The sequence below is a fragment of the Electrophorus electricus genome, chromosome 18 (assembly GCF_013358815.1).
Source record: "Electrophorus electricus isolate fEleEle1 chromosome 18, fEleEle1.pri, whole genome shotgun sequence".
Lineage (NCBI taxonomy): Eukaryota > Metazoa > Chordata > Actinopteri > Gymnotiformes > Gymnotidae > Electrophorus > Electrophorus electricus.
Window position 1 is genome coordinate 8,144,691 of NC_049552.1, and position 14,644 is coordinate 8,159,334.

The 14,644-nt window shown below is 41.2% G+C and overlaps 1 protein-coding gene across 5 annotated transcripts in view; it reads right to left on the reverse strand.

Annotated features, from left to right (window-relative positions):
• Positions 1 to 69: 69 nt before the first annotated feature.
• The window catches only part of bsna (bassoon presynaptic cytomatrix protein a), a 99,255-nt gene continuing 84,680 nt past the window's right edge, over positions 70 to 14,644 (reverse strand). For 3 of the 5 annotated variants that reach the window (XM_027012390.2, XM_027012388.2, XM_027012386.2), the window contains 8 exons: positions 12,034 to 14,410; positions 10,827 to 11,611; positions 9,347 to 9,440; positions 8,365 to 8,496; positions 8,082 to 8,138; positions 7,519 to 7,653; positions 6,970 to 7,063; positions 70 to 4,616 (listed from right to left, as the gene is read on the reverse strand). In XM_027012390.2, coding sequence (XP_026868191.2) covers positions 8,098 to 8,138; positions 8,365 to 8,496; positions 9,347 to 9,440; positions 10,827 to 11,611; positions 12,034 to 14,410 — 3,429 coding nt within the window. In that variant the 3' untranslated portion in view covers positions 70 to 4,616; positions 6,970 to 7,063; positions 7,519 to 7,653; positions 8,082 to 8,097. The remainder of the gene's footprint in view (positions 4,617 to 6,969; positions 7,064 to 7,518; positions 7,654 to 8,081; positions 8,139 to 8,364; positions 8,497 to 9,346; positions 9,441 to 10,826; positions 11,612 to 12,033; positions 14,411 to 14,644) is intronic. The other 2 variants (XM_027012391.2, XM_027012387.2) reach the window with 2 other exon arrangements.

A 14,644-nucleotide genomic window follows, 5' to 3' on the forward strand; every position in this document is an offset into this window, starting at 1 on the left:
TGCTTAGGCACCCATAGGTCAACACCCATTTCTTTCTTTTTTTCTGTATAGTCAAAAAATAACACAAACTTGTTTTTCAAATTCTTATTTATTCTTTTTTCCTGATTGAAATGTATTGTAGGATCATTATTTCATTCATCACATAACATGACATGATGCACCAAGCCAACTACAACTGTTTACAGGTATACATTGAAACATACACAAGGTTTACAATGGTTTACATGAATAATAGCTCATTGCACTTACAACAGTGAATGTAACATTTTATGTCAATCCATTTAAAGTTCTCAGCTATTTTCTGTTGCTGTTTTATATTTAAATTTATACTTCTCCTTTCAAACATCCCCTGCTGCAACCCACAAGTTACATGGAAGGCAGGGTCTCTTCTTCATAAAGGATTTTTTTTCTCATTATACAAACACAACATGTATAGAAACTTTACACAGACCAATAATGTTTCCAAATACAACTTGTTCTTTTTTTCTCCAAACAGCCCAGATGATCCAACCACATACACAATGCTGTTTTTAATGTTTTCTCGGTTGTTGTTGTTGATGCTTTGAACTTTTAAACTTTATACACAAAAGCACAATTTTGGCAGGTTTTTCAAGCACACCATTTGCTTGTTCCATGTATAGGTTGGTTGTGCACATACGAGATTTCCATGTCATACAGGTCTGGTATTTATAGTGAGAATGGCTGCCAGTGGGTCTGAGGAGAAAAGGAGTGGGGATCTGTGGACTGCTGCTAGAGGCTCATGCACTTGTTACTTCATTTTACTTTTAAACAAAAGATGATATTTTCCCTGATGCCTGATTGACAGGATTTGTTGCTTTACACTTTACTCTTCTCCTCTATTTTTATTTCTTGCCTCTTCTTGCCACTCTTGCCTCATTTCTGGAACATTTAGTCCATTTCAGATGGCCTGGTTTAAGCCTACTGCTGGACTAGATAAGAGATTTAAATAAACCTTCTTCACTTAACTCTCCTCCTAGTATAAGATTAGGCTCAAACAAAGCCCAGTAAACTAGCCCTTCTCCTGTCATCCTGTTTCTGTGTGCTAGCAGCCAGCCAGAGCAACAAATGTTCAGGGTGACACAGCACATTAGTGATAGTACAATTTTTTTTGGTCGGTGTAAAACCATAAGACGAGGGATGATATGCTTTTCCCTGTCACACATTACCGCCAAAAGCCCTGGTAATCCAGTTAGGCTCAGGGCAAAAACAACATGGCTTTCTTAGTATTGTAAATAAGCCCTTACAACTATGCATATTAAGTCCCCTTGATACCATGTCACCATGATACATTGACTGTGCTTTCCTGAGGTGAACAAAATCAAACTTAAACACAAAAACTAATTGTATTTGATGAAGAATACACTCATTTCTGCCATTGTTTCTAATAATGATATATAGATATATATGTATGTGTGTGTTAGGTATAATTACTTTTGTAGATTTTATGCTTGAAAACAAATCATATATTCATAACTAACATAATAAATATATTGATTAAGGGATCATGTAATGTCCTTGCCAACCTAAATTTGCAAGCACTCAAATTACATGGTAGTATTTTGTCCGCACATAATAACATAGCATTTCACCCAAACACATTCTGTTGTGGCAGGCCTATAAAGCACAGTGGCAAAAATGGAATAAAATAGGAAAAATTGAATGGTCCCATTAGATGAAATTTTCATCTGATTTATTCTACTGTATTCCTATCTTCTACATCCATGTATCCTCTACAATTGTGTTTAATATTGCACAAAATCTCCCACAGCCAGTAATAAATGTAAATATTTTGAACTTATTAAAATGCTTTTGAACCCAGATATGAACAACACCTTACTCACAAAATGTATTATATCTCTTACAGAAAAGATTTAGATTTTTTACATATTATTTTTTTGAGTTCAGAATATATACTTCCTTAGTCATTCTTTGTCATTTGTATAATCATGTTTCAAAGCAATTTCTATATAATAACAAGTGCATCAACAGGCAGCTAAGCAACAGGTGAGCTGATCACATTGATTTATGGAAAGTGAGTGTAGGTTTCCCAGCTACCCACAATCCTGTGGGTGAGGTGAGAAGGAAGTGATAGAAATGTATGACTACTCGAGGATGACCATGTGGCTGCTCCTTGAAAGTTGCATGAAGGGGGACTCAAACATGCCACAAAAAGTTCAATTAAACTCTTTACAATACAATTACTTATTTACAAACAAGTCAATCCCGTATTTAAGTTCTTATTTTTGTTGGAACTACTGTCTATTTTTTCATCTGGTGTGACTAGTGTGATGTATTGAATGGTGACTTGTCTCTCCAAACATTTTTCCCCGAATAAGAATCATTGCATAGAACGTTTGAAATGTAAAGTTGCCCATCAAAACCACTTCTTTGTTTACTAATCTGAGTTTTTTGTTTCTTTTTGTTTTTCAGTGATCATAAACCCAAAGGCATACATACATCCAAAATTATTCACTCATTCACATGTAACAATATCGAGGTGATTATCGAAGAAAAATCTTTTTTTTCAGGAACATGCTCTTTTATACCAGCTTAAGTAGCTACATCGCAATCATACCGCTAAACCTAAAGGTCCATCACTAACCTGTCAGCAACAAAAGTACAGAAACTGATCAAACTGTTGGAAGACCTGACCTAAGAGGCTTTTGTTTCTACTAGGAATTGTGTACATTACATGCAAATTCTCAGTACTGTATGGGCTAAACCTCATTGCCAGGAAATCACCCAATTGTCACGGTGTAATGTGATTGGTTAGACTGGAATATTGACACCAATTGTGGTCCTAGATGTGCCAAAGACACTTATCCATACCTCAGTCCCTAGAAACCTTTTCATACTTTTATTCTGTCTATTCCACTGGAATTATATAAAATAAACTAAAAATAAAAATCGTGTGTAAAGATATATATATTTTTATTATTAAAGACTATTGCTTTGCTATGAACTTGTTTGGGTTTTTTGCCCATTTAAGGAGTGGGCAACATTTTTAAGAGTCAATGAACAGCAAGTTTGGGAATTCTAGAAACATTTCAGTTTTATAGACAGATGCATCGCTCTCCTGACCACTAGTATATTAATACCGAACGATTGTGCTCTTGTCCAACTGTCTGACACTATTGCTTTTTTTCTACATCTAAACCAATACAAAAATGAAATAAAATGAATGAAAAACTGTAATTAAGTAATAGTAATTGAACAATTACAGCAGACTAATGGTGACTAAATACTAAAATAAATTATAAAATAAAACACCATCTCCCAAAATAAATAAATAAAAATTATAAATGAACTTTCTAGCATCTATTTTGGCTTATTATCATTATATACAAACAGTGTCTAGTGTGAAAACAATAATTTAATCTCATGGTCTAAAAAAAAAAACTAAACTAAATCCCTGAAAAACAAAATCAGTGGCAATGTTTAAGGCGACATCTAATGAACAAAAATAAATTAGGCAACAAAATAAAACGCCAGACTGCACAAAATCATAACCAGAAACACAAACGTCCCCAACATTGTAGAACGGTTGTGACAGTCCCAACCCCACTCGGGATGGTTTTTTAATGGCTTTGTAATGGCTAACTGACAAACAAGACCTGACTGTTCAAAGCCTTTCTATCTATCTCAAACAATACCATTTCAGTCCTCTTGTCCGGTGTTTCTCTTGTATATATATATGTTATTTCTTCATCTATGTGTTCCTTTCATTTTAGCATTCTCCTGAATCCCCCGTGTCTTATGGCCACTCACCTCAAATTGGCGAACAGTGTAAGGTCTTGGATATAAAGTTACATGCATTCTGAATCCACTGTACACTCCTCAAACACATCGCAAGAGAATAGAGGAACAACAGTCTGCATTCAGAGAAGAAAAAAAAAAAGTATTTTTTCCATTCTGGAATGTAGAGACTGAGTGTACGATGGAAATATTTTTGTTGTCGTTGTCGTCATTTTCACTTTGCCTTTTCCTTGTTTTTTCTGTTTTCTTCTTTCCAAAAGGCTGTCTCATCAGATAAAAAAGGAGGTCATTTACAGGACTGGAAAAACCTATGAAGTTTTGACTGATTTATTTTCATAGAATCTCCTATCATCCCTGAGATGAGAGGGGAGCAAAGTTTGTTGCCTAAGTAGATACAGGAACATGGAATCACAACTCCCAGCAAACAAAGCACTGTTACAATGGAGCCATGAACATGTGTTCACGTGTGCTCGGAATTTCTGAAGCAATGTGTATACTCCCTTGCTGTTCTTACATAAATCATTTCTTTTGACGAAAAGCACTCATGCAATGACATTTGCCATAGCAACGTATAAGGTCTCCTTCTGTTATGAAGCTATGTGAGACCAACATTTTAGAGTTGCTCATTCACTCAGCTGTTGCAGGACATGTGGAGATCTTTGCCTTCTATCATCTTTTTCACACTGCCCTCTGGAGGCCTGAGAGAAAAGCTCACAGGCTGCAATGGCTGCAGTAGGGGATCTTGATACTTGTATCTTTGGTCATGTTTGCTTGCCAGAACAGGGATGACTGAGTGAATCCAACCTCTGAGCGACCTGCATAAAATACACAGAAAAATCCTGTAGGGAGAAATTTGTTAGGCTTAGCTTTTACATAATAATATGTTAATTTATTTAATAGCTGCTCTACCATTTTTCCACATCATACTCATTATCACAATAAGGCCAAAATATGTGCTGCAGTTTTCATAAATTCATAAACATTTTGAGCACATATCAGAAAGAATGTAATGACGTTTAAGTTGGAAAAATCATGCTATATACCTTTAAGTCAGATTCCAAGAATTGTTTATTGTCTTTTTACACCACTAGGTGGCAAAAGACACAAATATATAAATAGTTCCCTCACAAGATAACTGACAACAGCTGTGAGTTATGTAATCCAGTCCAACATCACATGCTATGCAGTGAAATCAGAAATGATCTATTCGTAGTACTCTGTCCACTACAAAACATGAATGAGAGAATAACTCCCTCAGTAATTGTTACACCCAATTATCCTCTTTCCAATGGGAAGCCACTGTAATTGAAATGTTGGCTTTCATCATGTGGCATCCTTTCTCTTATGACAGCATGGAGTCTTCCAGCTCAGAAAAGTGATAAATATTTCAGGTTGATCAGCTTGACTCAAATATGCTAAAAGCAATTGGATATTTCACACCCATTGCCTGGTTACAGTCATTCACTAAAGAATAATGGATTATGAATCATTGTGATGTTTTTGTCATACTATAAATACTGGTGTGCTCTTAAAGAATCCATGTTTGCACTGGAGTTTGGAATTTATCTCATTGTCTGTGACAGCTTTTGAGATTGCCTGTTTGAATGTAACTTTGTGTGTGTGTGTTTGTATGAGTGTCTGCATGTGTGTGTGTGGGTATATAAGCTTGTCTCTACAGCATAAGTCTTCAGTCCTAATTGTCTCCAATTTTTGCTAGCTGATCAAGCTCGAGAAACACAACCTAACTAAACTGCTGCTGTCAGTTTGCTATGCCATTTTGGCTTATGCTATTAACACATTACTCTACTTATTAGGATTATGCTTTTCATTCAGGTAAAAATAGCAGCACTGAACATTTTGTACAACACAGCAGATTGACTTCAATTGCACAGATAAGTGTCTTTTTCTGGCATCTGTAGTACAAACTGAGGCAGCTGTTATTAGTGGGTTATGAAAAGTGAGGCTGGGGTCTCATGGGGAATATGGAATACAACACCACTGAAGTCCTGTGATCAACCAGTCACTTGAGCACTGCGTCTCCACTGTTTCCGAGCCGACGGAGTGGCTGGCTGCGCTAAAACGGCACTGGCTGTGAGAGTGGCGGTTTCATAATGTTACTGCTCCATTGATTCTGTCCAGTACATTACTGACTGTCAAGAGTGTGTGTGTGTGCATGAGAGAAAGAAAGAAACATTGGAAGCCCCTGAAAAGCTAGTGTTAACCTTACTGATGTGATGCATCTAAATATAAGCACACATTGAAAACATAACATAGTGTTTCATTCGTCTAGTCATAATTTTTTGAATTATTTCTTTGGAGCAGTGTGCCTGATTCAAGCCAGTCATACTTTCTATTCTCTCTCTACTCTTTCAATGTGCACTGTGACACAATGATTCCTAAAGGCAGCCTACTTTTAGAACCTTTTAGCTTGGCCTGTTTTGTTGATTTAGGCTTGCATTACCCTGGTTGGGAGCCACCCAGGGTAATGCACCCCCCCCATAGTTAATGTTGTTGTTTGAATTGTGTTTGGCAGAGCTAATGATGACATTGGAGTATAAATGTGGGAGTGCAAAAGATACTATTGAAAATGTCACAATAACCAGAGGTGTTGACAATGGTCAGTGGTATGTCCATATGCGCAAACGTGTAAACGTTTGGTTTGGATGTTATGGAAATACCAGACTAGAGCTATGAAACATGGTAAAAGCCACGGAGCTTCAGGAAAGTTTGTACCATCCGACTTCGCGGTTCCCTTTGACTGTAGTCTATGGTTAGACTTAGACTCCCTGGGCTTGCTCTGCTGTATCACTATCAGGTAATTATAATGACAGCAGTCCGATTAAAATAACACTCTACCTATGAACATTCAGTGACCTTTGACCTACCACCTATCTATGAACTATCTGACTGCTGTCAGGACTGAATGTTCTGTGTTACATTAGTCCTAGCTAGCAGGGGAGCACGTTACATGCTTCCAGTCACAATAGCTAATGTTCTGTATGTTTTCCCTTGCTACTTTCAGGGTAGCACAGGGGTGTTCCAGCATGATCTACCATTTTGAGAAAGTGTCACAAATACAACAAGAAACTATTTGAAAATGCTTCTAATTTAAATGTATATTCATTGTAAGCATGTTGTACTTTTAAATCCTGCTATTGTAATAATTGTCATTGATTTGTGATCACTGCTTACTGTCTGGCCTGCCAGAGGAAAGCAGTGTAGTCCCTCTGTGTTCGTATGCCTAGGCCTAGGCTGAACAGAGTCCTGTGATTCCAGTCCTGGTTGGCTGAAAGCAGAGAAGACATGGAAATTCAGTTTCATGGTAATTTACAAGAAGCCAATTCAGTTAGATTAAGATAGAATGCAATTATAAATCATTAATTAAGAAAATGCAATTAGCTTAATGAATCATGTACAGCCCACAACATTATTTTGAAACAAAACTCATTATTTGTGATAGAGATCTCTGTTGTTAATTGCAGGCAGGAGTTGGTGAGTTAAGCATAACATTTGGTAAATAATCCATCTTATTACTTCCTTAGCATGCTGTGCTTAGCATTGCTTGCAAACTAAAGTGCTACTGCAGCTGTGCCATTCTTTTTTTGTGTATTTATTGGTGATTGGGCCTGAAAATTCAGTGAAAATCCACGTCTAGTAACTCTAGTAACATATAGCCTTTATCTATAATGCAATTGTACAATCAAATCACATTGTAGCCATTTATTTAAACTTAGTTCTTACCAGGGAACCTAGATGACTTCTCTCCCTCTCTCTCACTTTCTCTCTCATTCTTTTAAAATTAAAACACAGAAGAAGGGGAACTTCATAGGGTTTTCCAGTACAAAACCTAACATCCTCCATCATTTTGTAGACATCCTAAAATGATAAACATTAGGAACATCCACACCCACCCACCCACACACACACACACACACACACACACACACACACAAATACATTCACATTTATTTAGAGGTTACATGACAACACACGCTAAGAAGCACTCTCCCACACAATGCCCAATTTGACCCCCCCAAATTACTCTGGGAGATGCCTAATCACCTACACAAATGCACTTTACAGCACTCTATTTACCCTTCTCTCTCCTAATTCTGCAGTTCAGCCCTCCTCAGCCACCACACAATCTGCTGTAACTATAACCTATAAGTAAGATTATGAAACAGAAGGCGTGCACACACACACACACACACCCACCCCTTTTGGACCTAATGTAAACATTGATGGTACCGTGATATTTCCTTTGCGTGCTCTTGCGTTCACTTGTGTTTCTCTCGGTCACTTACCTTTAGTTGGACCTCTTCACCACAAGGACGTGAACTTCTTGCCAAATCCAGAAATTGCTGTTTGTATGTAGTTAAAAAAAGGGGGAAAGAGATAAAGAGGGAATAAATAAGACGCAGGTACTGGGAAAGTACCAGAGAAGAAAATCACAGTCTGATTCAGAGCTTCATTTCAATACATTAGCGAAATCCTCAAACAGCGAACAGTGTGGTATAGCGTTGTGGTGGTGTAGCCCAGTGTGCCATGATGAAAAGCACTTTAACTTTTAAGGTACTTTCTCTTCACCTTCTCCTAGCTTGCCAGCCTGCTCGGCGGCCCCGCCGGGCAGGATCTTAGACAGCACGCTCTCTCCTTCCATACCAGGCTGAGCTGCGGCCGCACTGCCTATTCCAACAGGCCTCGGGGCCGCCTTGGAGCCTGCAGAGAAGTAGGGGGCAGATGCCTCGTCATTTCACTTTACCCCTTAAACCTAGTGGCCCTATCCCTGAGTACCAAGAAGAAAGATTTCATGCAAAAAAAACAAACAAAAACAAACTGGAACAGACAGAGGTTAATGTCCAAGAGACCATTTGCTTCTTTGCATGGGCTATTGTGTGTTCACATGTGTTTGATGTAGCTGTCTCTCATAATTGCATGAATATGTAGTGGTTGTGCAGAGATTTGTTAAGGGACATTGTATTCATATTAATAAGAAATACCCCGATGTTATTTTTCTGAACCACTAGTTAGAAATTTGGAGCTAGTGAACACAGTGAGAACACATGGATTTGTGAGCTATATTGTGACAAAGTATTGTGTAACTTCTAATAGGCTAATACTTCATTCCTGTGTTCCTGTTCTAGCACACCTGATTCAGGATGGTGTGATAATTCTTTAATACAATGAAAAATGTTACAGCAAGGACAGTTAAATTTGCTATAGTTCTAATGGCCTCCATGATTCCTCAGAACAGTACTCTTCTAACATTTTGTACCTATTGTGCAAAGATGTCTACCGTCCATTTTCTTGCTGTAGAAGAACCAAGCTTCCGAAGCAGCAAAATTAACTAAAATTAATTAATTAACTAAAATTAAAATGTGACTACATAGCAAGATGGTCCTGATAAGATAAAGTCTTTTAAGGTAAAGGGCATTGTTTTTTGTATGGCTAGACTTATGACATAACATGATATGTACATGTGAGATCTATATGACCCAATGTCCTGACAAGACATTAAAATAAACGTGTGTGCATGCGTGTGTGTGTGTGTACATAGGTCTAGACTCACCTATCCCTGTGAGCGGAGGCTGGGGTGTTTTGGCAGGCTGAGGGGTGACTGCTTTTGCTCCAATAGCAGTGGCAGGAGTAGGCTCTGGCTTAGTCTATCAGAGACAAGACACCTGTGGTTATTTTTAGCAAAACTCACTGGTTAATAATAAACATTTGGCTTTGATTGCATAAAGTCATGTATGTATTTCATGTATGTCAAATGTTAAGCAGTCATTTCTAAGAACACAGTCTCAGACAAGCAATGAAGCAGCACTTTCCCCATCAAATTCTGTTTAAACCACATTCTGTTCAGTTCACGGAGCACAAGTTGCAAGTAAAAGATAATTTGCAAGTAAAAGCACTTTGCATTCTGTTGTCACACTATTACTCTCTGGGTTATTTTTTAATTAATGTTGTAAATCTCTGGGGTCCAGAGTCATCCTTTGTTTCTGTCATCAACAGTTGTCTGGATAAAGTATTATCTATTTTAATTGGTATACTATACTATTACAACATGCTCTTTCATGTTGCTGACATATTTGGGGGGTGGGGGGTGGTGGTTAATCAATCAGTGGTATATTCTCATACAGCTAAGAAACACCTATAAAGTAAATGCATGCTAAAAATATTTATTTGTTTATCTACAATTTATTTATTGCTTTTACAATTTTGTCAATGCATTTTCACTCAACATTTTCCAAGACTAATTGGTGGCTATTGAGTGTATATGTCCAATGAAGAGCAATGCTAACCTTTTGGGGGTATACACAAAGCAAACAATGAGAAATCTATCGTGATAAGGAGAAAGGCAGTCTGTAATAGCTTTGTTCACTCAGTATATAGCCAGCTAATAAGAAAACAGGATAAGAGCCTACTAACATGAACTCAGCAAAAATTAAATTAACAGTGTATGGTGAGCTGGTCCTTTTCAAATTCAATGCTGGAAGAAGACAGAATTTGAGGAAAAAAAGTGAAGGAAGTGTTATGAGAGAGAGAAAGCCAAAAGAAAGATGAGCAGACCACTGATATGCATGGATGCTTGTGGAACGATAAGAGTAGAAACTGGTATATTAAAATGGATGGACAGATGCAGGAGGAAGGGCAGGACATCAAAGCAGAGAAGCGAATTGAATGGTGGGTGTTAGGAAGACGGATCCAGCGATGAAAATGATGAAGATATAAAAGTTTCTGCCAGCTTGGGTGTAGGAAATACAGATCATTTTGATCGTATTATGCCTCAATGCAACAATTAGACATATCCATAATTACTCTTAAGTAAACCATGCATAATCACCCCACTGATGTCCTCTGTACACTTCTTCGTAAAATTGACTGTTTTAGAATCTTATGAATCAGGACTATTAATAATGCATTAACATTGCTACATGTTTAACGAAACGCCCAAAAGGTTTTGCATCAACTTTGTGACCCTATTAGTTTAGGTTACCCCAAATTTACATATGTTGCGCCATAGTTAATATAGGAACAACACTGCTCACCGTAGCAGGTGCTGGTTGCCCTCCTGCAGCAGGTTGACGTGCTGGAGGCCCAGTCTGTCCAGGTTTGGCTTGAGGTTGCTGGGCTTGTGCTGGCTGTGGCTGCGTGGCACTCCCTGCAGGTGTCTGCTGTCCTGGCCTGGGTGTTGATGTCTGTGCCTGCTGCTGTAGCTGTGTTCGCTGGCCCAGCTGTTGGGTATCAGGTGGCTGCTGGGAAGCAGGCTGCCTGCTTGAGCTTGAAGATGCAGCTGGAGCCCTTTGCGTTGTCCCAGTTGAACCTGGCTGTCGAGAAGATGATTGGTGGCTCTGAAGATCCTGCTTCCTGCTTGAAGACCCTTGGTGGTGGGAGGACTGCTTACCAGAGCGGGAGCCATGGTGGTGGCCTGAAGGGTCACGGGAGTAGTCAGAGGAGTGGTAGCCCTGAGACCGAGAGTCACCCCTCTTCGCAGAAGAAGAGGACATGGAACGGGAGTCGTGCCGCACAGATGGGTCCTTTGAGGAGCGTGACGATCGAGAAGAGCGTGGTTCATCAGAGTGGCGGGAGGATGAGTGCCTGCCAGAGCTTCCACTACCATGGTGACGGTGTTCTCGAGAGGATGTGTGGCGAGAGTGACCATAGTCATCTTGTGGCCAAAGGTCTTCCTCTGGAGGTTCATCATAGTCATGGTATGTGTGCTTAACGTGGCTTCGCCTCCCAGTGGACGAATGGCCACTGCTGTAGTGACGGGAACCACGAACATCGCGTGGCTTCTCGAACCAGTCAGTCTCCTCCTGGCCAAGGTGGTAGGCTTTGGAAACCAGAAGTAAATCACAATCAGTCTCCATTTTGGTCGGTGAAAGAGTCATGCAGACTATGGTCATGCAACAAAAAAGAGAGCTAGAGCTTAATGCCCATGCGTAGCACTGCAAAAAAACTGCCCAACTTAAACACTACTCAGACATTTCTGATATTACATGCCAGAGCTATATCTTTGGAAAACATGCATAACAGAAAAAAAAAAATAAAAGGAAATTAAAAGATTACACAAGTGTTCATGCAATTTTGGCACTCATCACTGCATTGACAGTCAGTTCTGACGAAAGCTTGTAGCCTGAAAGCACAACATAGGCATGCACTGGACTCCTTTACATCTGCTACTCTTTCTCTTTCTCTGGGTGGGTGGGGGATGTTTAAAGTAGACAGTGGCTCTGGCATTCAGCACCCAATTACCTTCACTGTCAGACACAGCGCAATACATATCGTCTATTATGTACATATCATCGGGCTTGTAGACATGGGTCCGTGGCAGGTCTCGAATATGGTCCTGCACATCAGGGAGAGAGTGACTTGAGCCATATGGATTAGATGGATCGTAGTAGGCCCGCCTATTCCCCATGAGCTTTCCCATGGGACTGAGTGGACTCTCTTCTTCAGAGTACTGAGATCGCAAAGCAGGCCGTCCGCTGTGACCACAGCTGCTTCTGTATGACCGGTCTGTGTAGTCCCGTTCATAAGACCTGCTTCGGTAGCTTGTCTCCCGCGAAGAAATTTTATCCATGCCATAACCAGTTGAGCGGGACCTGCCATAGCCATAGAGACGTTCATCATCATAGTAGCCTCGATGCGGGTCATATGTAGTCTGCCGCAGCCCATAGATTTCATCTTGGAGTTTCCGCGTACGGGAACCTGTACCATAACCACTTGTGGTAGAGGTGCTCATGGTGTATGAGGCCAGATCAGCCTCCACATCACGAGCCTCCTCAATTGGGGAGAACTTGGAGATCTTCTGCTCCAAACCTTGTTTACGATGTTTACTCCTCTTGGTGGACATGACAGCTGGAGCCAGGCTCTTTGAGGAGTGCCTCTGGGCTGCCCTTGTAGTTGTTGAGTGCTTGTAGTCATCATAGTAATATGAGGACCCCCCACCCATGCTACAGCTGCCCACTACCCGGCCATGCGTATCTGCCCCTCGCGCTTGGTAGCTGCCGGTGCTCTTACCCCTGCCATGGTGATGGTCGTACATCTCTGCGTCACGCTCGTCCTCTGGTCTGCCGTAGGAGCTCCCCCCTCGTGTGTGGAGTCCATCACCCCCATATCGCCCGTGGCCCTCACCGCGATGAGGGTCTGAGGTGGTGGTGCCCATGCCCTCTTTGGTTAGTTCACTGATATCTTCAATCATTACGTAGTTCCTGGAGACATTCTGCTCCAGGTTGGAAGAACCATAAACGCCATCACTAGTATAAGTAGAGGGGCTATCCACGGAGTGCACATGGTCGGACAGTGTTGCCTGACCATATGTGTTGGTAACAGTAGTGGTGTACTGTCCATATGAACTGGCTGTAGTTGTTGTGTACCCATAGGTATTTGCTGTGGTTGTAGCATATTGTCCATAGCTACTTGTTGAAGTTGATGTATATGGCCCATATGTACTTGCTGTTGTGGTTGAGTACCCACCATAAGCACTTGAAACAGTAGTGGAGTATGGCCCATATGTGCTTGCCATTGTTGTGCTGTACTGTCCATAAGATGGAGCCAAACCAGATTGGCTGTAGGTAGAATCTTGAGCAGAGGTTGTTACTACAACAGTAGGATTGCTTATAACCTCATAATTAGTCGGCATCTTATGTTCAAGATCTGCCAGTGAGGTCTGACGTGGCCTCTGATGGACAGTGAGTATATCTGCTGGCGGCTGGTAGGTACTCGTCTGGCTGACCGGGTAGGGGGGTGCCTGGCTCGGGTATGGCGTGGTGTGCGTTGGGTAAGGAGTTGGACCAGCATGTGGTTGTGGAGGAGGCTGGAACCCTGGGTGGCTCGGCTGGGTTGCAGGTAGCACGGTATGGTCTGTTGGGTATGGTGGTTGGCTTTGTGGAAAGCTCTGGGAGGGGAAGGTCCCTTGACCCTGATAAGATGGGGTGGGATGGTGGGTCTGCAATGGTGTCGGCTGGGGGAGAGCCTGGGCTTGGGAGACTGTAGGATAGGGAGGCTGGTTGAATCCAGTGCTCTGGAATGTGGAGGCCTGTGGTGCAGATACTGTTGACTGGTTCTGTGGGTACTGGTAGGACGCAAATGACGATGTAGGGGGAAACTGTGCAGCAGTGTTCAGATCACTGGTAAAATGGCTAAGTGGTGCCGTGCTGGGTCTTGTCAGAAGCCCATTGCTCTCGAAGGATGCAGCTGCAGCTGCCAGACGAAGGTTGTTTAGTTCAGAATCTGACATATAGTCTCGTGTGTCACCCATGCAGCGCAAGTATGCCAACTCCCTCCTCTCCCTCTCTTTCACTAGAGTTTCCTTTCGCTGTGTGATGCCCATCTCCAGGTATCGAAGTTTGGCATCAATCTCCTTCTCCTCCTCCTCCAGCTCAGCCTGCTGCTTCCGTAGTTTAGTGGATTCCTGCTCAACAGCCTTCAGCTCATGGGTGAGGTCCTTCAGGAGGCTGGCTTTGGCTGCCAGACCTGGACGAGAACCAGCCTTCAGGGAGGGCACAGAGGGCACATACATCTGGGGCAGGGCAGGAGTGACCATGGGCATCTGAGTCTCCTCGGGCGGGGGGCTTGGCAGGGTTCGTTTAACCTTTCTCAGGAGGGAGCTCTGTTGGAGTGCCGCCAACTATAAAAAACATGGAAAACATGGGCCGTGGAAAACAAAGGGGTCAAGTGCATGCAAATTGTTTGAAGTTACTAGAGTGCTGAATTAATTTGCAAATTATAAAATGTATAAATATGAAAATTACAGTATGGAAAATTGCAGTAGAGTCCATAGTCACTTAAAATGACCCCCTCCCCTCAATGGCACACAGCAGGGATGCAAACTAAAGCTGTTATGTGATCTATGGCCAGGGGT